Genomic DNA, 23,803 nt, shown 5'->3' on the forward strand with positions numbered 1-23,803 from the left:
CAACAGATGGTGAAGGAGGGGGAAAAAAAAAAGACAACAAAATGTAAGAGTATATTAGTTACTTTCTCATTGCTGGGACAAAATACCTGATCAGAAACAACTTATGGAAGGGAAAGGGTTTAATTCAGCATACAATTCCACAGGTTGGCATCCATCATGGCAAAGAAAGCATGGCATGAAAAGGAATCTTGCATCACATTGTCAGACCAGCAGATAGGAAAGAGAGAATTTTTACATTTTAGCGAATATATGAATGTCATCAGAGTCTTTTTTAAATGCAGTCTTACAGTAGACCTGAGATTCTGTAGTTCTAAAAAGTTGCTTTGCAATCCTTTTGAGGTTACTACCATACTTTGAATTGAAAAGAACTTAATTAAATTTTAGATCTGTTCAACATTGAGTTCTTCACAATTCTGTTCTCTTCTCGACTTCTCAATCTCCTTCTTAACACTTCCAAGAGCCCCTGTATTAAAGAGAAACTATTCTACACATTATAAACACATGCTTTTAGAAGCATTTCACTCCATTTTTCTAGATACTTTCAAGCCTCAGTTTGAATTCCGTATGTTCCAGGTCATCTTGATTTTCTCCACTACAATTATCTCATCATAATTGATTGGAATGGCTTATGCATCTATTTAATTTTTCTGGCTATGTATTCCTTACACAGTTACTACAATCTTTCTTTTAGGCAAACCCAACAGACTGGCCTTGTTTTATGAGACAGAGCAAGAGCAAGAGAGAGACAGAGAGAGAATTGATGCACCAGGGCTTCCAGCCACTACAATCAAACTACAAATGTGTGTGCCATATTATCCACGTGTGACATTGTACACCTGTGTCACTTGGTGTGCCTGGCACATAGGACCTGGAGAGTTGAACATGTGTCCTTAGACTTTGCAGGCATGTGTCCTAACCACTAAGCCATCTCTCCAGGCCCCCACAAGAATCTTAAAAAACAAGTGATACCTAAACATTCTCTATGTCTCCACTGAGTTGCACAAAGTTCTTTTTAAAATAATATTTTTATTTATTTGCAAGGGGGGGCAGTAGGTGCACCAGGGTATCTTGCCACTGTAGATGGAAGTCCAGATGCATGCACCACTTCGTGCTCCTGGCTTTAAATGAGTACTGGGGAATCAAACCCAGGCTGTCAGGCTTTGCAAGCAAGCACGTTTAACCACTGAGCCATTTCTCTCCATCCTCAAAGTTCTTTATGTAACATGAAGGTGTCAATGAAAATTTGTTGAGGTTGATAATGAATCTCTGTGCTAAATTATCAGAAAAAATTAATTTTTTCCTTCTTCTCTTTAGTCAACTAAACAGACAAGTGAGGATTCTGCAAAATTAACTATTAGGCTGGTCTAGGAATTAAAAACAGGAAAAATGATCTACCTAATACTTGTGAGCAATTATTCTGCACTTACTATTCCATATGCTAGCTCTCAGTGCAATATTGCTGGTTGGAAACAAATACATGTAACTGAAACTCCTATGCCTGGCCTGCCAGCTTCCACACCTCAAGCCATCTAAATGTCTTCCACATTCCAGTGGCCTCTAATAACAATATCTATTAAAGAGGCATTTGTTATTTCTGTACAGATCACAAGTAATGCAATGAAAATTTCATTCTCAATTGGGAAGCAATATAGCATAGTAGTTGAGAAAATGCATTTGAACATCAGACTGCCTACGTTCATAAATAAAATCTAAGTTTTGTCACTTAATTGTATGACCTTGACCATACTATTACTCTAGACATGGCTTCCCAATCTATTGACTATCGGTTACAGTAACAGTGTCTGTCTCAGAAGATTATGAGGATTTAATGAGTTAATATGTGTAAAAACTTAAAATAGTGCCTGGCACTAAATATTATTTATCATTACTATTGTTACTAATTCCTCTCACCAACTCACTTTATCTAATCAGCCATCGTCTTACTGATCTTTTCACTAAAACATCAAATATATTTTTTCTATATATGTTATAGTTCATGGGCTGAGGAAATGGTTTAGTGGCTAAAGGTGCTTGCAAGAAAGCCCATCCTGGGCTGGAGAGATGGCTTAGTGGTTAAGCACTTGCCTGTGAAGCCTAAGGATCCCGGTTCAAGGCTCGATTCCCCAGGTCCCACGTTAGCCAGATGCACAAGAGGGCGCAAGCGTCTGGAGTTGTTTGCAGTGGCTGGAGGCCCTGGCACGCCCATTCTCTCTCTTCTCTCCCTATCTGCCTCTTTCTCTCTCTGTCACTATCAAATAAAAATAAAAAAATAAAAAATAAAAAAAGACAAAAAAAATGAAAAAAAGGTTGTATCCTTTAAAAAAAAAAGAAAGAAAGCCCATCCTGGGTTCAATTTCTTAGAGCCCACATAAAGCCAGATGCACAAAATGGCATAAGTATTTGGAGTTCATGTGCAGTGGCAAGAGTCCCTGGCACACCCCCATATTCTCATATTCACTTTCTTTCTTTCTGCAAATAAATACTGAATATTTTAAGTCTTAGCTCATGATAGTCATATTGTGTGGTAGTTTGAACAGACTGCCCCCAATATATTCAGTGTTTTATTAGTTTGTAGTTTAGATCTGCAGCCACCTGGCTAGAAGAGGTGTCACTGGGCTGGATCCTAAGATCCAGACCTAAATTGTGGTGGTGGATTTGAAATTCCAACCTAAAGATATGCAAAGTGCCTGGAGTTCCTGAGTACTGTGGGATTTGTTTGGCTTGTGGCTATTCTCTCTCTCTCTCTCTCTCTCTCTCTCTCTCTCTTTCTATCTCTCTGCCTGGACCTGTGAAAGCAGGGCCAGCTTCTTCTGCCATTATAGAACTTCCCATGGATCTATAAGCTTCAATAATTTCCTTCCTCCATAACTGTGCCTAGTCTGGAAGTTCATCTCAGGAACTTGAAGCTGTCTGCTACATAATGCTATAGCATATTTATTCACCAAACAAATTTATATAGAGCTGGACTAAAAACCAGTATTTGTGTACGGAGACAACAAATGGAAAACAAATAAAAACCTAAATTTCAATCCTCAATTAGTTTATGGAAGTCCAGAACAAAAACATCAGAAATTATAGCACAGCACAGTTACTACCAGAACAGAGTAAGGCATAGGTATGCTAAGGGAACACAGAGAAAAGGACTACTACTTCTACTTCCCCTAGAAAGACTTAGGAGCTGTTTATCCTTCCTAAGAATCTATAGCCACACCTTGTATTGAAGTACTTAACACATTATTATTGCTTTCATTGGGTGTTAACAGCCATAGTAGCATCTTTTTTTTTTTAATTTTGGTTTTAATTTTTCGAGGTAGTGTCTTGCTCTAGCCCAGGCTGACCTAGAATTTACTAAGTAGTCTCAGGATGACCTCAAACTCTTGGCAATCCTCCTACCTCTGCCTCCTGAGTGCTAAAGACATGTGCCACCATGCCCAGCTTCAAATACCATCTTCATTTGTGCATATGCCCAAGGTCAAAAAGTGGAGCCACCTTTGATTTCTCTTTCCATGACTCTAATTCAGCAAGCCCCACTTGTTTATCTCAAAAATATATGCCTGAAGTCTATCTACTTCTGTACATCTTACTACTACTACCTGCCTGGACCATCCTCTCCCAACTAGATAAGTGTTAAGTTTCTAACTCATCTTCCTGATTCTTCCCTTGCTCCCTATAACCTATGTTCCAAAATCAAATCAATCATTTTAAATATTTTATTTTTTAAATTTATTTATTTGACAGAGAAAGACAAAGAAGGAGAGAAAGAGAATGGGCATGCCAGGGCCTCCAGCCACTGCAAAAGAACTCCAGATGTGTGCGCCCCCTTGTGCATCTGCCTTATACAGGTCCTGGGGAATTGAACCAGAGTCCTTTGGCTTTACAGGCAAATGCTTTAACCACTAAGCTATCCCTCCAGCCCAAGTCAATCATTTTAAAACTATGAAAGAGGCCGGGCATGGTGGCACACACCTTCAATCCCAGCACTGGATAGGCAAAGGTAGAAGGGTCATGTGAGTTCAAGGCCACCCTGAGAATACAGAGTGAATTCCAGGTCAGCCTGTGCTACAGTGAGACCCTACCTCAGGAAAAAAAAAAAAAAAAAAAAAAAAACTATGAAAGAGGCTAGAGAGATGGCTTAGTTGGCAAAGTGCTTGCTGTGCACTTTGCACGAGGACCCGAGTACAGATCCTCAGCACACCCATGTAAAAAGCCAGGTGTGGGGGAGCAGGCTTATAACCCCAGGGGAGCTGGAGATAGGAGGATCCCTGGGGATTGATTGCTGGTTAGCTGATCTAGTCAATCTATGAGTTACATATGGGTTAATGAAATTATAAAATTAGGTTATCTCCACTGACTAGCCTTGGGTTAAACCTGGCAATTAAGCAGGTTGGCAGATTTTTTTTCCATGTTCCTTTGCATAAATAAGATACATGTCTGTCTCTATAAATTTGTCAGGTCACTGATGCTACTAGTCATGTTCACTTGCAAAATGGACAAAGAGGCTCACAAGCCAATAAGCTCACAAGCTGAGAATGGTGGAAAGCAAGCCCAGCTCTCTGCTTCCCTGGTCCTTGAATTATAACTTTTCTCCCTTACCTACTGCTTGCTTTCCTAACTCCCCCAACTCCTACACTGCCATGAGCAGGACAAGGGTAGCAGGACAGCCCTCTTCAAAGACCTCGATGAACCAGAGGCCTTCATCTCCCTCTCCCCCATCCACTGCCTCTCACATAGTAGTCTATTCCAGATACACCCTTTCCCCAGATCCACACATGAAGGTACACTTTACTTTGTTCTTCAGAAAGTGGCTTCAAAACCCCACCACACTCTTCCAAGGTGTAATAACACCTCTCCCCAAAAACCTCACCCATAAAATAAATCCATCTGAGTGTCTCTCAATTAAATCTGCACAGAATCTGTCTTTTAAAATCTTTTTAAAAATATTTTTATTTATTTGCAAGGAGAGAGAGAGAATATGAATGAATGCGAATGGGTAAACCAAGCTTTCCAGCCACTGCAAACGAACTCCAGACATGTGCCACCTTGTGCATCCGGCCCATGTGGGTCCTGGGGAACTGAACCTAGGTCCTTTGGCTTTGCTAACAAGGACCTTAACTACTAAGCCATATCTCTAGCCCTGTCTTTTAAATTTTTTGCACAACCCATTTCAAGTTCCTGCCCAACCTAGAATATCAGCATTAAATTCTCACAGGTTATTTAATGGGCTTCTTACAGAGTTTCCATCTCAAAAAAATAAAATTGAAAGTTATTAAGGAAGACACACAACATCGATCTCTAGCTTCTACATGCCCTGCACACACATGCAGGCACACTGCACATTTGGACACACACACACACACACACACCAAACATACACATACAAAAATAATTAGGGACTAGTGACATGGCTCAGCAGTTAAAACCATTTGCTTACAAAGACTGCTGGCCCAGGTTCAATTCTCCAGCACCCATGTAAATCCAATCAAGGTGATCCAAGCTTCTGGGATCCCAGTGTGTCTACAACAATGGGAGGTAGGGTCAGGAGAATCCAAAGTTTCTGAGCCAGACACATTTGCAGGGACATGAGTCCCTCTCTCACAGAAAGGGGAGTAGAGACAGCTCAAGCTTGTCCCCTGACCTCCAAATGTACATCATAATACGCATGCACCTATAGACACATGCAAATAAATTACTTTTTTAAATAAGAAAATAATTAATTATGAAAAGCTGCAGAAAAACACTCTAATGGCTTTCCAAATAGAATAAAATCCATACTCTTTAAAGACCTGCTTGATTTGGTCCCTGCCTTCAAGGATAGGTGAAATAAGTTAAAATTTGAGGAAGCAGCTATCTAGTAGGATTTGTTTTTCAGTGAAGTAGAAGGTAAGATTATTTGTTTAAAACCACCATCAGCAGCCAGGCATGGTGGTGCATGCCTTTAATCCCAGCACTCAGAGGCAGAGGGAGGAGGATCGCCATGAGTTTGAGGCCACCCTCAGACTACATAGTGAATGTAAGTCGGCCTAAGCTAGAGTGAGACCCTACCTCGAAAAAAAAATAATTACCATGATATGTAATTGAAAATGTCTTTTTATTATATTGATGGAATAATAGAAAATATCAATGTTCTTTCTATTTACTTCTGGATTCTGGTTCTGAAAAGACTCAGGGTTAAATTGGGTGGGGTTTTTGTTTGTTTATTTGTTTGTTTGTTTGGTTGGTTGGTTTGGTTTGGTTTGCCGAGGTAAGGTCTCACTCTAGCTCAGGCTGACCTGGAATTCACTATGTGGTCTCAGGGTGGCCTTGAACTCATGGCAATCCTCCCATCTCTGCCTCTGCACCACCACACCCAGCTAAGTTTTTGTTTCTATGCTTCAAAGTAGGATAGAATTACCTAACAGAAGGATGTGGACAACCATATTAAAATGTTATGAATATTTATAATAAAAATAAGTGAGTATATGTTTTGAGAATTCACTTCAAAAAATATTAAAACCAGTTTAATTTAAGGGGAAAAAAAATCTTCTCAGTCATGTCATCCAAACCCCAAACTGACCTCTTCTCTACAATCTAGACCCTAGTGAAAAGAAAACACTTTTCTCTTCAAAGTAGCATTAACCAATGCCCTTAGGAGTGGTAATGTTTATCAAGACTTCTTGGAAACACAAGATATAGTGAATATAGAAGAATGTAGTAATATAATAGACTAATACTAACAACATAACTAAGATCAAAAGAACTACCTTACTAACTAGTTCCTTTCAAAAGATTATCCTGGCAGGGCATGGTGGCGCTCACCTTTAATTCCAGCACTCCGGAGGCAGAGGTAGGAGGATGGCCATGAGTTTGAGGCTACCCTGAGACCACATAGTGAATTCCAGGTCAACCTGGGCTTGAGTGAGACTCTACCTCGAAAAACCAAAAAAAAAAAAAAAAAAAAAAGTCCTGAAACACATAAATGTTCGTGGCAGTGTCATACTGCATATACTATTGTTGACCACCAACAGTAAGTAAACTGTAATCTCTTAACATGGAACACTATGCAAGAAGCTATAAGCAATAATCAGGTTAAATTTTTAAAACAAAATGTCAAGAATCAAAAGTTAAAGGAATACTTGTTACAGAAAATTGAGTCCAGAGATTCTCAGCATCTGGTTAGAATCTAGGCTACAAGCAGTGATTTCATTTAGAAATGAAATGAAATATATTATGCTACGAAAAACTTGTAAGGTTTAGGGTTTGAAATTAGTATCCATTAATGTAATATTCACCTTCCCAGTTTTTTCCCAATAACTAGGATTAGTAGATCTGTATGTTCATTGCTCAATTCAAATATAAACAAGTATCAGCTTTCTGCTGGAATGAGAACTGAATGTGATAGCTTTCCTTTATACTTATACTCTACTTCAAAATGATTGTGATTATGGTATTTCCTAACAAGTGAACAAAATGTACTTGAAAGATTGAAAACTAGTAGAAGAAATCTAAAACCACGAATATCCTGGGAAATAGGGAACGAGTGGAAGGAAAATACTGCAAACCTTTCCTGAAGCTGAGAACCTTGATTGGTAATACAGACATAGACATATCTTCATTCTGCGCTTTTAAGTCAGATGCATGACAACTACCTATTAGAGACTTCAAAAGCTTTTACACAAAAGCCAGCTTACCCTGCCTTGTCTGAATATAATCTCTACTGAAATTATGAGATTCCATGAAAATTTTCATAATTCCTGCCCTTGGCCTGCCTCCTATCGTAGAGGACACTCAGAAATAAAAGACTGGGTGTCGAGAAGAGATAGACTGAACTTCCAAATCTCTTGTCTTACAAATTCCTCAGCTGAGTTTCAAGGCATTTCTAAGTCCTCCAACAACCACGCTTGCGGCGGGAAGCGAAGCGGTCACCATAGGAACTGAGTTCAACCCTAATCTCCCAGAGGAACCACAACAGGGCACGGTGCGCTCCGGCAGGTCGTCCCGGCACACCACTCGACCCACTCGGCCCGCCGCAACCCCACGCAGCGGCTCAAGCAGAGACCCCCACCTCATGACCCCTCAGCCTCAACACCCCACTCGCGGCCGCTTGCAGCCCCTTCTCTGAGGCCTTGTGGCCCGGGAGCAGCTCTGCTCTTCCCCGGCGCGTCTCCGCGGTTTCTACCTGGAGCTCCGGGGCCCGCCCCCGGCAGCTCGACCCGCCGGCCTCCCCGGAGCTCATCCCGGCGACTGCCAGGCCTCCGCCTTTGCGTTAGATCCAGGGCTCCCCACGTCTCCATCCTCCGCCCCTTTCTCCTCCCCTCTCACCCAAATCCGCCAGGTCCCGCCCCGGCAGAGGCGGAACCCGGCGGGCAGGGGCGGGAGCGGTTGGCGCGGGCGCCTCGCCGTCGGCCCGCCCTCACGCTCTGTACCTGAGGGGGGCTCTTCTTCCACCACCCCGGCGCCTACGCTCCTCTTCCGTCCGGCGCGCCCCCAGCCCCGTGCGCACGCGTACCTAGCTCCAGACTCCCTCTCGCGGGGACTACGAGTCGTGCGCACGCACCCTAGCACGTAGCGACGTGAGCAGCCACCGGCCCGCCTTTCAGGGCGCCTAGGAGAGGCTTCCTCCTGGCCCATCCGCGCCGCGCAGGCGCACGCCCACGCAGCGCCTGGATGGCCGACCCGTGCGTTCCGTCTCCTAGTAACCATCCGGGACTCTCTACTCCCGGCCGAAGCGACTGCGTCCAGCGCGGACGCGCATGCGCAGTGACCGTCCGCTCAGCACTGGAACGCCTGCTGCTTGCCACTTTCCCCAGGAGTTGGGCCTCTTTCTGGACCCAGGGGCAGTAAAATGGTTACTTCCCTGAGCTGCTCTTGTGCACTGCTTCCGCCACCGCCAGGAAGTTGTTTTGAGGATGGTCCTGCTGAAACTTTCCAGTAAGGAGCCAGTCGGTGCGCTGAATATCAGTATCCTGTAGTCTGAGGAACTCACGGAGCCCTGCCTGGGTCAACACCACCCCAAGGAATCAGGCTTGGGTCGGGAAGTGGCAGACCGAGCAATGAAATTATAAGTTCTTGGCTGCTGCTCCTCCACATGCCAATCCTCTTCCTATATAAGTCTCCTTTCTAGGAAAAACTGGCAGTTGTAAAAAGGGTATAAAACCTCACATGGTGTTCATTTTTTTTCCCCCGAGGTACAGTCTCACTCTAGCTCAGGCTGACCTGGAAGTCACTATGTCGTGTCAGGGTGGCCTCGGACTCAAGGCAATCCCACCTCTGTCTCCCAAATGCTGGGATTAAAGGTGTGCGCCACTGCACCCAGCTGCGTTCAATATTTTTGCCTCAATCATTGTCTTCTATAAATTAGGCTAATCTATTTGTCATCTTGATGGGATTTAGAATCACCATAGAAACAGATCTCTGGGAATGCCTATGAGGGGTTTTCTAAATTAGTTTACTTGAAGTAGGAAGACTCCCAAACTGTGAGCAGCATTACTCCATGGGCTGGAGTCCTGAGCTGAAAAAAAAAGGAGGAAGTGAGCTACAAAGTAGCATTCATCACTCTATTTCCTCTCTGTGGATTGTGACCAGCTGCCTCAAGCTCCTACCACCATGCCTTCCCAACCAGGATGGACTGTAATCTCCAACTGTAAGCCAAAAGAAACCCTTCCTTTTGTTGCTTCTTGTCAGGACACTACAATGAAAAAATAATATACACAGGTACATGCATGTGTGTGTTGTGCTGGGTATCAGACAGAGGACTTCATGCCAGGCAAATCTGTCTACCATCCAGCCCTCTGATGCTTTAGGTTCTTCATTCTTTCCATTGACAGTGGTTACAGACAGTGGTTAGTATATTTTTCATATACAAAGTTGAATTCCTGAGCTAAGTATGGTGGTATAATCATAACAACTGGAAGGAAGAGGCATTAGGATCAGGAGTTCATGGCCAGCATTATCTACATAGTGAATTCAGTGGGCTACATGAGACCCAAGAGTTGGATAACTAGATCATGTGAATGTTCTGTTTTTAGGTTTTTAAAGGTACCTTCATAATTGACTTCCATAATTACTGCACCAGTTTACACTCCCACCAGCCATGAATAAGGATTCCTTTTCTACACTCATTCTCTGTGTTCTTGGCAATAGCCATTTTAAGTGGGATGAGACAATTTTAATGCAGTTTTAAAAAATCAATTAACTTATTTACACATGGAGGAGAGAAGGATCCTAGGGTCTTATCTCTCTAAATGAATGGTAGGTGCTTGTGCCATTTTTTGTTTCTGGATTTGTGTGAGTGGCTGGAGAATTTAACCAGGGCATCAGGCTTTGTAAGCAAGCATTTTTAACCACTAAACCATCTTCCCAGCCCCTCAATGCAGTTTTGATCAGTTTTTTTAAAAAAATATTTTATTTATCTGAGAGGAAGACACAGTGTGTGTGTGTGTGAGAGAGAGAGAGAGAGAGAGAGACAGACAGACAGACAGACAGACAGACAGAGAGAATAGGTGCACCAGAGCCTCTAGCCACTGCAAACTCCAGACACATGCACTACCTGTGCATTTGGTATATGAAAGTACTGGGGAATCGAATCTCTGTCCTTAGGCTTCACAGGCAGGCACCTTAACTGCTAAGCCATCTCTCCAGCCCTTGATATGTATTTTTTGGTGGTTAATGATGATTGGTAATTATTTATTCAAGCCATTAATGATGAATTTTAAAAGTTTTTGCTAGAAAAAAATAATAGGACTAAGAGAAGTATTATTATTTTTCTGAAAATGGACAAACATAAGACCAGGCAGATTCCTGCCTTAGAAGACTTTTAGGGGAATCAATAGATCCTGCAAAACCTCCCACAAAAAAAACATGCAAATACTGAAAGGTAGAGGCAGTTTTACTTTGTAGTTTTATCATCACCATGACATTCCATTCAACAAATATTGAAATGGAATTGTTGATATGCTTATTATATTCACTTGTTACCTATGCTTTTTTTTAGTATGTGGATTATTATCCCAAGTAATGTTAGATGAAATTAAACCATTTTGTACCTTGACATATTGTGACTTGTAATTATTTATATTAGGTGAGGGTTTTGTCTGTTTTTGTTTGCTTGATTTTTGGTCCTGGGGATTGAACCTAGTGCTTCAAAAATGCTAAGCATACATTCTGCCACTGAGTTCTACCCCCAGCATATGCCATATATGCAGTGAACATGTTCTTGCACTAGAATATTTAATGGCTAGCTCTACTTCACAATTACATAATCTTCTTTTTAAGATTTTATTAACAACTTCCATAGATATAGACAATATACCATGATCATAATCCCCTCCCATCACTCTTGTTTCCTCATCTCAAATTCCCCTCCACGGAATTCCATCTCCTTTCCAACTAGTCTGTCTTCTATTTTGATGTCATTGTTTTTCCTCCTATTAAGCAGGTCTTGTAGTGTTATATAATCTTAATATTCATTAAAAAAGAGGAAAAGGCATCTGTAAGGGAGACAATATTTTATAAATAAGACAAATAATAAATGTACGGAATCGCATGCATAGTTAAAAAATAGTTAAGTGGAACATAAGCCAAAAGGACAATTCTTATCCTTTTCAGAACATAACTGTTTGACACAGAAGATACAGAAATCATTCATTGTTCACTGTGATGGTCAATATTCATTGTCCACATGGCAGGATCTAGACTCACCTAGAAGTCATGGACATGTTTGTGAGGGAGTTTCTAGACTGGGTTAATTGAGGTGGGAAGACTCACTCTAAATGTGGGCAGCTCCATTCCATGGGCTGAATAAAAAGGAGAAAACGGCCTGAGCACCAGCATTCCTTTCTTTCTAATTCCTCACTCTAAGTACAGTATTTTCAGCTGTTTCACAGACTCCCTGACAAAATGGACTGACTGAAACCTCACACTGCCTGCAAAGAAACCCTTGCTTTAAATTGCTTTTGTCAGGTTACTTTATTATGACAGCAAGAAAAATCATAAATATTTTCACCTAGTTTAGAGCCAAGCTTGGTGCCAGAATAGAAAAAAAAAAAATCCACTACCTTCACAGTGCTGCCAATAAGATTACAAGGCAATTACATAAAATACAAGCTGGGATGTGCCACACAGAAAAAGTAAAGCATTCAGCGAGCCATCACGCAGAGCCTTGGTTTTAACTGTAGAGAGGCTTCTCTAGAGCTGGAGAGGTGGCTTAGCCGTTAAGACACTTGCCTGCAAAGTTAAGGGACCCAGGAAAGCCAGATGTACAAGGTGGTGCAACATCTAGAGTTCATTTCCAGTGGCTGGAGGCCCTAGCGCACGCACCCCTTTCTATTTCTCTCTGCTTCTTTTCAAATAATTTTTTTTTTTTAAAGGAAAGCCTTCTCTAAACTTTTGCAGTCATATGGCGGGCCAAGTAGATGATGATGGTGGTCATCCAGATGGACAGAAGGTCCGTACGGTTCAGGCAACCCTTGCTGAATTAAGCCACACTACAAGTCCAGGCGAAACCAGCATTCAGCTAGCCTGTGTCATTGGAGGACAGGCCTTCCTGGGGGCGGGCCCTGGCCGAGGCGGGGAATCTTCCTGGGGCGGGGACGTGGCCAAGACTAGGTCGTGGAGCTCTCGGTTCCGTGCGTGCTTCTCCCGTATTTGCTGTGAAAGCAGCGACTCAGGTGAGTGAAGCCAGAAGCAGATCCAGCGCGGACTTTGCAAGGATGTGACTTGTTTGGCTGAGCTCTGGTTCGCGCTAGGGACACTTCGGGCGGTGAGTGGGGACTAGGGACCCTGGAGGCCCAGTTCCGCGTGCGCTCCACCTCGGGCTCTCTGCTAGTACCCCAGGGTCTTCAGGTTACACTTACTGCTTGAGATGTTTAATTTCTCTATTAAGAACAATTGGTTCCGAACACAGGGCAGAGGGAAAACGACGTAAAACATACAGGATGGCAGTTGTGTACACCCACAGAGGACTAAAATTTGCATGTGACCTTAATGACATTCTGGGTATTTTATGTCAGGGAGGTGGCATAGTCTCAGTAAAGTGTTGTGAAGAACGTAGGTCTGCAGAAGGAGATGGGGTTATGTTTTGTTTTCTTTTGCTTCTGGTTTATGGAAACGCATCTTTAGCAATGCTGAGTGGCAGCGAAGTGTGCCTCCAAACATGAAACTACAAATATATTCTGAAAAAATTACATCAGTATTTAAAGGATGATTAAAGATCTACATGCCTACCACAAGCAGGTGTCTGGGTTCAATCCCTGAAGCCAAAATTTTTAAAAGTACAAGTAGAGAGGATGGGTAGATGGCTCAGCTGTTAAAGGCACTTGCTTACAAAGCCTACTGGGTTCTATGCCCTAGCTCCCACATAAAACCAGACCCAAAAAGTGGTGCAGGTTTTGTTTGGAGCGGCAAGAAGCCTTAGCAATGCCCTCCCCTCCCTACATGCAAATAAATAACTAAAAACCTAGCTGGGCGTGGTGGCACACACCTTTAATCCAAGCACTAGGGAGGCAAAAGTAGAAGGATCACCGTGAGTTGGAGACTACCCTGAGACTACATAGTCAGCCGGGCTGCAGTGAGACCCTACCTTGAATAACAAAAAAAAAAAAAGTATTTAAAATGATATATATAATTGTATGGGAGCAAACTTCTACCAGACTTTTAAAGGCTTACAACTAAAGGAAGACTTTATTAGTTCGGAGAGTGCAGAATAAAAGAGAAGCATGCCTGTCTCAGATGAATCCAAGACTCTTTAGTGGGGAGATGGTATCCTAGCTTCAAAATAAGATCTCTCCTAAGCCCAAGATCTGAGGTAGTTTACTCCAGGGCCCATATTAACAGACATTGAAGTTATACAGCTCAATTCTTATGTTCTGATTAGATATTCACCAAGCAAACATTGACTGTCAGTGTACTGATAGGAATATCTGGTTGATCATCCATAGTGTGCCCTATGATTTCTTGAGATGTCCAGGGCATGGTTTACAGATGGTTATGAGGTACTTCCCAGAAGTGGCCAGCAGTAGCATTACAGTCCCTTTCTGAAACACAGTGAGGAAGGAAATTCTTCACAATGTGGAAAACTTAGGGCAGTACACATGCATTTTGCTTAGAAGGAAAAATAGCTGGCTGTGTGGTTATATACTGATTCATGGGCTGTGGTCAATGGTTTGGGAACGATCACGATTGGAAGATTGGCAAGAGACATTTGGGGAAGGGGTATGTGGCTGAGTCTCTCCAAATGGGCAAAGGATGTAAAGATACTTGTGTCCTGTGTAAATTGCTCATCAAAAGGTGACCTCAGCAGTGGATGACTTTAATAAGTAGATTGGATGACTTTTTTTTGGTTTTTCTTTGTTTTTTTTTTATGGCAAGGTCTCATTGTAGCCCAAGCTGACCTGGAATTCACTCTGCAGTTTCAGTGGCCTCAAGCTCACAGCAGTCCTCCTACTATGTCCTCTCAAGTGCTGGGATTAAAGGCCTGCTAGATGACCCATTTTTGAGGATAGCAGTCAACCTATTTCCCAGCCATGGCTGCATTTCCCAATGGGTCCATGAAAAAAGTGGTCCTGGTGGCAGGGATGGAGGTTATACATGGACTCATGCTCATGGAATTCAGTGGTCTTACTATGTTCCCCAGAATCCTGAAGCAGCTGCCTTGACAGAATGGTGGAATAGCCTTTTCAAGAAAGTTAACACACTAAGGAGGCAGAGGTAGGAGGATCGCTGTGAGTTCGAGGCCACCCTGAGACTGCAGAGTGAATTCCAAGTCAGCCTGGGCTAGAGAGAGAGCCTACCTCGAAAACAAAAGAAAGGAAAGAAGGAAATAAAAATAAACAGTTACAGTGTACCTAGGTGGCCATAGCTTGGAGGGCTAGGGCATGGGAAGGCTATATATGCTCTGAATCAATATCCTATCTATGGTACTGTTTCTCCTGCAGCCAGGATTCACAGGTCCAGTAATCAAGGAGTGGAAATGGGGATGGTTCTACTCACCATGACCCTAGTGACTCACTAGTGAAATTTTTTTCTTTCTGTTCTTTAAACCTTATGCTGTGCTGGCCTAGAAGCATTGGTTCCAGAGGGGGAAGTGCTTCTGCCAGGAGGCAAACACAAAATTCCATTGAACTGGAAGTTAAGACTTCCCCCTGGCCACTTTGGACTCCTAGTCCCTTTGAATCAACAAGCTAAGAAAGGAGTTACAGTGTTAGCAGGGGTGAGTGATCCAGACCACCAGGGGGAAATTGGACCACTCCTCCACAATGGAGGAAAAGAAGAGTACGGAGTGCAGGAGATCCTTTAAGGTGCCTCTTAGTGTTACCATGTCCTGTGATCAAGGTCCTTCCAGAGAGAGCGCAACCTTTCCACAGGCTCCTTCTGGGATACACCATCCCAGACCCACCTAATAGGTATGTATCTTACTTGATTCTAAATCTGATCTATTAGAAAACAGAAAGTCCACCCTTTGTCAACTGGACACCAAACCACAGCTGCTTAGGGGTCCTCAGGCTTCACAGGCAAGCACTTAACCGCTAAACCATCTCTCCAGCCCTAAAAATAAAGTTTTCATAACACATAACTACTGATAATATTTCAGATCACCCTCTCTGTGCCCCCTTGCTTTGTGGTTTTATTGAGGCAGGGGCTCACTTAAGCCCAGGCTGATCTGGAACTCACTGTAATCCAGGCTGGCCTAGAAATCATGGCAATCCTCCTACCTCTGCCTCTCAAGTGCTGGGATTAAGATGTGTGCCACCACGCCCAGCTTCAGCTTATATCTTAATGGATATTAATTACATAGTTGAGAAATAGTGAAAACAAAGGCACCTTAATATTTGTGTACATATATACAAACACTTAGCAAAACTGGACAGAAAAACTCATGCCAATTACAATCATTTCTGGAAATGGTCACATGGCCCTAAGTAGTATTGGTAACTGCCTTCTATTACCCGTTCTGTATTTTCTCTACCTTCAGCAAGCACCTCAAGCAGGTCTTTACCTGGAGGGGCGAAAAATATCTTCATTTCTAAAAGGTCTGGGGTACTTATCACATTGTCTTGATTGGATAGGGAGTGGTGGTGTGCACCTTTAATCCCAGCACTCTGGAGGCAGAGGTAGGAGGATTGACATGAGTTCGAGGTCTACTGGCCTAGACAGTAAATCAAAAAAAAAAAAAAAAGAGGAAAAACTAAAAAGAAAAAAAAATTATATTATTGGATATTAGAGACTAAGAAATCTTTTGTTGGGTGGTGGGGGATTAGTGTGTCTCCAATTGTGCATGGATTAATTATATCCTATTAAACAGAGCTATGACTTTATTGTCTTTATTTGGAAATTAAGAACGACCTAAGAAGCTGTGGTTTGGTGTCCAGTTGACTTACAGTTAAACTCTGTTTTCAAATAGATCAGATTTAGAATCAAGTAAGATACATGCCTACTGGATGGGTCTGGGAGGGTGTTTCCCAGAAGGATTAATTGAGGCAGGAAGTCCTTCCAGAGAGTGAGCAACCTTTCCATAGGTGATGGACTATATATAAAGAAGCTCTAATCCCAGCACTTGGGAGGCAGAGGTAGGAGGATCGGCATAAGTTCGAGGCTACCCTGAGACTACATAGTGAATTCCAGGTCAGCCTGGGCTGGAGCGAAACCCTACCTTGAAAAACCAAAAAAAAAGGAAGCTCCAAGAGCACAGAGCCCTTCTTGCCTGGCTGCATTATCCCCTAGAAGCTTACAGAGCACTTTCCAGAACTATAAGGGCTAGCCAAGAGGGAACTGGTTTCTTCTCAGTTCCAACATGATCTCTTGATGTCCTGGGACTGCAGCCTGTGGTGTCTTCATCAGTAGGACATTATCATTTAGATCTGGTGAGTAACCAAGTGTTCTGACAATAGCCTGCATTGTTTTGGGGACTTCATGGGCCTCCCTGACCAACACCTCACTTTGAGAGGTAACCAAGTTATAAAACTAGGATTGACCAGCAGTAGCCTGTGGTTTTAGGGTAAAGCTTTCTCCGCCCCCTACAGGGTACTTCTGTCAAACTACTGCTCCCTCTCTTATTTAGAGTTTTACCTTTCAATTAGCTAACCAAGAAGGCTTCTGTGGTACTGATTCATGCCATCCTTAATCAGAAACCTCCCTGTATCCATGTTGCCTTCTGACTTTAATCAGTATCTAAACAAGCTCAGATCTCTTACAACTTTAAGTCCTTTCCTAAATCCACCTTTCTTCTAACTACTGACCTAGTTTTTCCACTTTATAACAGGAATATACTTACTGCTTCCACTTTGGGACTGCCATCCACTCAACATACCTGCTTCTTGCCAAGATCACTAATAAAGTTTTTTTTTTAATTATTTATTTATTTATTTATTTGAGAGCAACAGACACTGAGAGAAAGACAGATAGAGGGAGAGAGAGAGAATGGGCGCGCCAGGGCTTCCACCCTCTGCAAACAAACTCCAGACGCATGCGCCCCCTTGTGCATCTGGCTAACGTGGGATCTGGGGAACCGAGCCTTGAACCGGGGTCCTTAGGCTTCATAGGCAAGCTCTTAACCGCTAAGCCATCTCTCCAGCCCACTAATAAAGTTCTTGATGCTGATCTGTTTTAGGCATCTTATCTTTAATTTTTCTTTTTTATTATATAGGCCAGGATGGCCTCAAACTTGCTATCCTCCTTCCTGCCTCAGCCTCTCTCTGTGTTGGATCATGAGCATTCACTGCCACACTTGGCAAAAATTCTTCTTCTTCTTCTTTTTGGTTTGTTTTTTGTTTTTCCAGGTAGAGTCTCACTGTGGCCCAGGCTGACCTGGAATTCACTATGTAGTCTCAGGGTGGCCTCGAACTCATGGCGATCCTCCTACCTCTGCCTCCCAGAGTGCTGGGATTAAAGGCATGTACCATCACGTCCGGCTAAAAATTCTTCCTTTTATCCTGGGTTTCTTTGGAAGCTTTCCCTCCTTCCTTTGCACAACTCTTTAGCTCTTCAGAGTTGTGCTGAAAGCTCAGCTCACAGAACTCTCATTGGGCAGTCCCCTTCCATGACCTCAGTTAACATTTTTCAGTTTTGTTGCATTGGTGTCAACAGACTTTCAAATTCAACACAATGAAAATTCTTTATCCAATATCCCCCCTCCTTCCTTTCCTCTGAAATATGTCCTAGGAAATGTTACTTATTTCCAACCATTTGCTAGACCACTAATTTAGGGCACACTACTAGTAAAATAGCTAACACATAATGTATGCTTTCTGTGTGCTCAGCACTCCTGTAACTACTTTACCTTTTCTAATATTGGTCATCCAGCTCTTGATGTTGAGTCCTGTCATTATCCACATAATACAAAGAGATCTGAGGCACAGAAAAGTCAAGTAAGGGCTGGAGAAATGGCTTAGCAGTTAAGCGCTTGCCTGTCAAGCCTAAGGACCCCGGTTTGAGGCTTGATTCCCCAGGACCCACATTAGCCAGATGCACAAGGGGCACATGCGTCTGGAGGTTCTTTGCAGTGGCTAGAGGCCCTGGCGTGTCCATTCTCTATCTATCTGCCTCTTTCTCTCTCTGTCTGTTGCTCTCAAATAAATAAATAAAGTCAAGTAATGTGCCTAGGTTACTCAACTGGTAAAGGACAATTTGGGATGTAAATGCTGGTGATTAGGAATGAATTTGATATTATGAAGGACATGACCCTTAATCTCTCCTTAACTCTCATTTAACTAAGAGAACTGTAGATTTTCCATGCTTCAATGTCTAAGCAGTATCTCTTGTATAGTATAAATCTAATCTTCAGCTTCCTCTTCACTGCCACCATGGCCCTCAGGGTAAAGGCTATTCCTTAAACTTGGATCCTCAGCCTCTTCATATTCTGACCTCTGTTCCTTCTGACTTCTTGCAACTCCCAGTTATACTCATCAGTACCAACCAAGAGATTAAATTCTTTTTTTTTTTTTTTTTTTTCTTTTGGCTTTTCACGGTAGGGTCTCACTGTAGCCCAGGCTGACCTGGAATTCACTATGTAGTCTCAAGCTGGCCTCAATTCAGTGATCTTCCTACCTCTTGTCTCCCAAGTGCTGGGATTGAAGGTGTGTGTCACCACACCTGGCTAAGAAATTCTTTATGGATCCCTGTTGGAATACTTTCCCTTACGCTACTATGTCTGAATTTTTATTTTATTGTATTTATTTCAGAAAGAGAGAGAGAATGGGCACACTAGGGCCTCCAGCCACTGCAGACGAACTCCAGACGCATGTGCCACCTTTTACATCCTGGGGAATCAAACAGATTCCTATGGCTTTGCAGGCAAGTGCCTTAACTGCTAAACCATCTCACCAGCCCTTATGTCTGAATTTTGATGATTGTCCCCTTATTAGTTGTGCTTAGTAGGTACTCATGAATACTTGTTCAATTAATATAGGACTTTATCTGTCAAACAGAACCAAAAGACTAAACAGAGAGAGCTGGGCGTGATGGATCACCCATTAATCTCAGCAGTTGGGAGGGTGAGGTAGGAAGAATCACCATGAGTTCAAGGCCAGCCTAGGCCACAGAGTGAGTTCTATGTCAGCCTGAGCTACAGTGAGACTCTGCCTCAAAGAAAGACAGAAGGAGAGAGAGATTAACCAAAGAAATACAGTATGAATGCAAAGTTCATAGTATGGTGTAGCCATATATTTCATGGAGCTGGAACACAGGTAATGTAACTTAATTGTCTTAGAAGGAATCTCCGAGACATACCTTACTACTAGGTAATTTTTTACCTTTGCATATGCCTGGAATAGTATTCCATGGTGTATGTTCAGAACTAAGGCTGCAGGTTATGCGGTATAACATTGGTAAGAACTGTCAGAAACACCTCATATTCATTATGTGTTTGATTGTTTAATTTTTGGTCATTGTGCCTTTAGAAACCTTTTACTACTGCCACCACATGTGTTTATGACCCAGTTTAAGCTGGGGTTGGGCTGGAGAGATGGCTTAGCCGTTAGAAGCTTGCCTGTGAAGTCTAAAGACCCCGGTTCAAGGCTCGATTCCCCAGGACCCATGTGAGACAGGTGTACAAGGTGGCGCATGCATCTGGAGTTCATTTGCAGTGGCTGGAGGTCCTGGTGTGCCCATTCTCTCTCTACCTGCCTCTTTCTCTCTCTGTCACTCTCAAATAAATAAATGAAAATGAAAAAAAAAAAAAAAAAAGAAGCTGGGGTTTATAATATGTAACTAGTGTAATGAAAATAGGAAGACACATTAGAATTATACTTCTTGATCATTCCTTAACCAAAGAATTTGGCTTATTTATGGACTTTTAACAACACATTATATTCATAGTTCTTCATCGTAAAGGAAAATGGCAAGTATCAAAAAGAAAATTGGAGTAGACTCACTTAATAAGGACTATAAGTAGAGTCTGGTAGCTCACATCTGCAATCCCAGCACTCAGGGCAGAGACAAGATGACTGAAAATTCAAGACCAATTCTGATCTACGTAGTGGATTCCAGGCTAGGCATGCCTGCATAGCAAGACCCTGTCTCAGAAACTTTCACAGCTAGTATTTTCAACCTTTTGTTACCTATTTTTTTACTAATACTGCTAACATGAATAATGTGCAAAATTATATTGTGCAATCTTTCTAAATACTTCAGTTGCTTCTCCCCTGACCTTAAAATATTCTATTTTAATATTAGCCTAAATAAAAGCTGTTAAGAGTAAATCTTACGTCTCAGTGTCAAACTGAAATTACCTTAAAATATTATGAAGATATATTTAAAACTTTCCAGAGATGTTCATGAGCACATTGTTGATAACATTGAAACTAGAAAAATTCTAATATTAGACTTGACTGAGCAATCATGAAACCTAATGTAAAAATAAACTTAAGATTGAATGAGAATCAGGGGTGGTGGTATATACTATAGCGTCCCAGATAATTGAGGCTGTGGTAAAGATTCATTTGAGCCCAGGAGTTCAAGGTCAGCCTAGGCAACATAGTTATATTCCATCAATTTTTTTTTTTTTTTTTTGATCAGAGCTGGGCATGGTGGTACACACCTTTAATCCCAGCACTTGGGAGGCAAAGGTAGGAGGATCACCATGAGTTCAAGGCCACCCTGAGATTACATAGTGAATTCCAAGTCAGCCTAAGCTACAGTGAAACCCTACCTCGAAAAAAAAAAAAAATTTAAATGAAATAATAGCAAAGTCATACTTTTGGGGGAAAGTACATCTGTATGTGGTATATATATATATATATATATATATATATATATAGACAAAAATAAAATAATTTTTTATACCAAAATGTAAATTATGATTACTCCAGGTAGTGAGATTCTTTTTGTTTATTTGTTATTTTCTCAAGGAATATATATTGTGAATTGAAAATAATTTGACTTTGGGACATGTTACTTAAGGTATTTACTCCATATTTATGATATTAACTGCTCACTCATCGCAACTGAATTTTAATTTTGTTTCCTTTGAGTATTATTAAACAGTGTTTTTTCAGACCAAGGATAAATCTGAAAAGGCAAGGAAGCAACTGGATTGGTCATTTAAATAAGTTTGGATCAAATAACCAGTAATTGCTAACTGGAAACTATAATTTTATTTTCCTTCTTTCATTGAATGTCTTTTTTTGTTTTTATCTTGTTTCTAAGAGCATAATGATTCCATTTTCAATGAAGAACTGCTTCCAGTTTCTTTGTAACCACAAGGTTCCAGCAGCTGGCTTTAAAACCACACCAAAAGGTGGACTTATTTTACAGTCGGTTTCCAATGATGTTTATCAAAATCTGGCTGTAGAAGACTGGATCCATGATTATATAAGTCTAGAAGGCAAACCAGTTCTTTTCTTTTGGAGAAATTCTCCCTCTGTTGTAATTGGTAGGCATCAGAATCCATGGCAGGAATGCAACCTGAATCTGATGAGAGAAGAAGGTATAAAACTGGCTCGGAGAAAAAGTGGAGGAGGAACAGTGTACCACGATCTGGGTAATATCAATATGACCTTCTTTACCACCAAAAACAAGTATGATAGAATGGAAAACCTACAATTAATTGTGAGAGCTCTGAATGCTGTCCAGCCCCAGCTGGATGTGCAGGCTACTAAAAGATTTGACCTCTTACTTGATGGACAGTTTAAAATCTCAGGAACAGCATCTAAGATTGGCCGGACCAACACTTATCACCACTGTACCTTGTTATGTAGCACTGATAGGACTGCTCTATCTTCTTTGCTAAAGAGCCCTTACCAAGGGATTGAGAGCCGTGCCACTGCCAGCATACCTTCTACAGTGAAGAATCTCCTGGAAAAAGATCCCACACTGACCTGCGAAGTACTGATGAGCGCCATTGCTGCTGAGTATGCTGCTCATCATCACATCAAGAATCATGTCCACCTCATCAATCCAGCAGATGAGACAGTGTTTCCTGGGGTGAATAGCAAAGTCCAAGAACTACGAAGTTGGGAGTGGATCTATGGCAGAACTCCAAAGTTTAGTGTAAATACCACGTTTAATGTTTTACATGAACAGACACACTTGGAAATTAAGGTCTTCTTAGACATAAAGGATGGAAGAATTGAAATCTGCAATATTAAAGCACCTGATCATTGGTTGCCACTGGAACTATGTGACCAATTAAACTCAAGTTTGATTGGCAGCAAGTTCTGCCCAATTGAAACAGCCATGCTAACAAATATTATACTTAGAACATACCCAGGGGACTATAAATTACACAGTAAATGGAATATTCTGTGTGAAAAAATGAGGGGAATAATGTGACTCCAAGTAACATTCCTTATACTGACAATAGCAATGAGAAAATAAAATTTTCAAATGCACTGTATGTCTCAAAGGTCTGGAAATGACATAGACTTCTTGCCTAGCATGTGCAAGGCCTTGGATTCAATCCCAGGAACTGCAAAAGAGGGTACTCGTCTCTAGTCTCTTTTAGAACTTCTTCCCATTTGAAATTGCTTTTCACATATCCTTGTCTGTATTTTCTGCAGGCCTCTGTATCTTTCTTTGTTCATTTTAACATTTGAATTTTAGCTCCTCCTTTCATTGTCTTTGAGATAGATATATACCCTATGAGGCAACCTAACTTCAGAGTTCTTGTTTTTCATACTAGGACAAATACCTGAGAAAAACAACTTAAAGGGAGGAAGGATTTATTTTGGCACCTGGTCTTAAAAATTTCAGACCATGGGCTTCTGGGTCATGTAAGACAGAAAGAGTCTGACAAGATTAACCATAATAATACTATGAAAGAATATAACCTGTTTTTTTGTTTGTTTGTTTTGCCATGCTAGGGATTGAACCCAGGGCCTCATGTATCTAAGAAAATGCTGCACCACTGAGCTATACCCACAGCCTAACCCAGGCTACATACTACCTTTGATATCTTAAACTGTTACTGTATTTACCTATCCCTACATCCATACATATTTTTAAAGTTACTGTCAAGCAGGTCTCCTAGTGCTAGACTCCTTTGCCTTATAAATTAATGTAGGAAGACATGGCATTGTCATTTCTATTCAGGAATATATAGTTTATTTCCAGCTACTCATTTTTCCTAACAACCTTCCATAAAGCTTGTAGCTGTTTAAGCCTGAAATTTTGGAGGGGAAGGACTGCTGGGGATCAAACACATTCACACAGAACCACTACCCAGCCTTGTTCCCATGATCTCCATCTGGCTTTATCCCTCCATAACTCAGCTTGAATATTCTCCAGATGTCTGTGCACTCCCCAATATTGAATATGTATATTTCCATTTTCCTTTCATAGACTGGGTTATCTTGTGGGTTGTTTTCAGACTACCCCATTACCTCTAGCATACACC

General features: G+C 41.7%; 2 protein-coding genes across 4 annotated transcripts in view; one reads left to right on the forward strand and one right to left on the reverse strand.

Moving 5' to 3' along the window:
- Tsga10 (testis specific 10) overlaps positions 1-8,253 on the reverse strand; it is a 129,380-nt gene extending 121,127 nt beyond the window's left edge. Inside the window, exon 1 of the mRNA XM_045148050.1 lies at positions 8,156-8,253. Coding sequence (XP_045003985.1) covers positions 8,156-8,212 — 57 coding nt within the window. The 5' untranslated portion in view covers positions 8,213-8,253. The remainder of the gene's footprint in view (positions 1-8,155) is intronic.
- Positions 8,254-8,645: 392 nt separating this feature from the next.
- Positions 8,646-23,034, forward strand: Lipt1 (lipoyltransferase 1). 3 transcript variants are annotated; one of them, XM_045146686.1, is made up of 2 exons: positions 8,646-9,690; positions 21,616-23,033. In XM_045146686.1, exon 2 carries the CDS (start codon positions 21,622-21,624, stop codon positions 22,738-22,740), a length of 1,119 nt encoding a protein of 372 aa, XP_045002621.1. In that variant the 5' UTR covers positions 8,646-9,690; positions 21,616-21,621; the 3' UTR covers positions 22,741-23,033. The 3 variants fall into 3 exon arrangements, with proteins under 3 accessions (XP_045002621.1, XP_045002623.1, XP_004669843.3); XM_045146688.1 differs by having other exon boundaries at positions 8,646-8,907; XM_004669786.3 differs by lacking the exon at positions 8,646-9,690 and adding an exon at positions 12,574-12,644 and having other exon boundaries at positions 21,616-23,034.
- The last annotated feature ends 769 nt before the right edge of the window (positions 23,035-23,803 follow it).

Source organism: Jaculus jaculus, chromosome 4 (genome assembly GCF_020740685.1).
Source record: "Jaculus jaculus isolate mJacJac1 chromosome 4, mJacJac1.mat.Y.cur, whole genome shotgun sequence".
NCBI lineage: Eukaryota > Metazoa > Chordata > Mammalia > Rodentia > Dipodidae > Jaculus > Jaculus jaculus.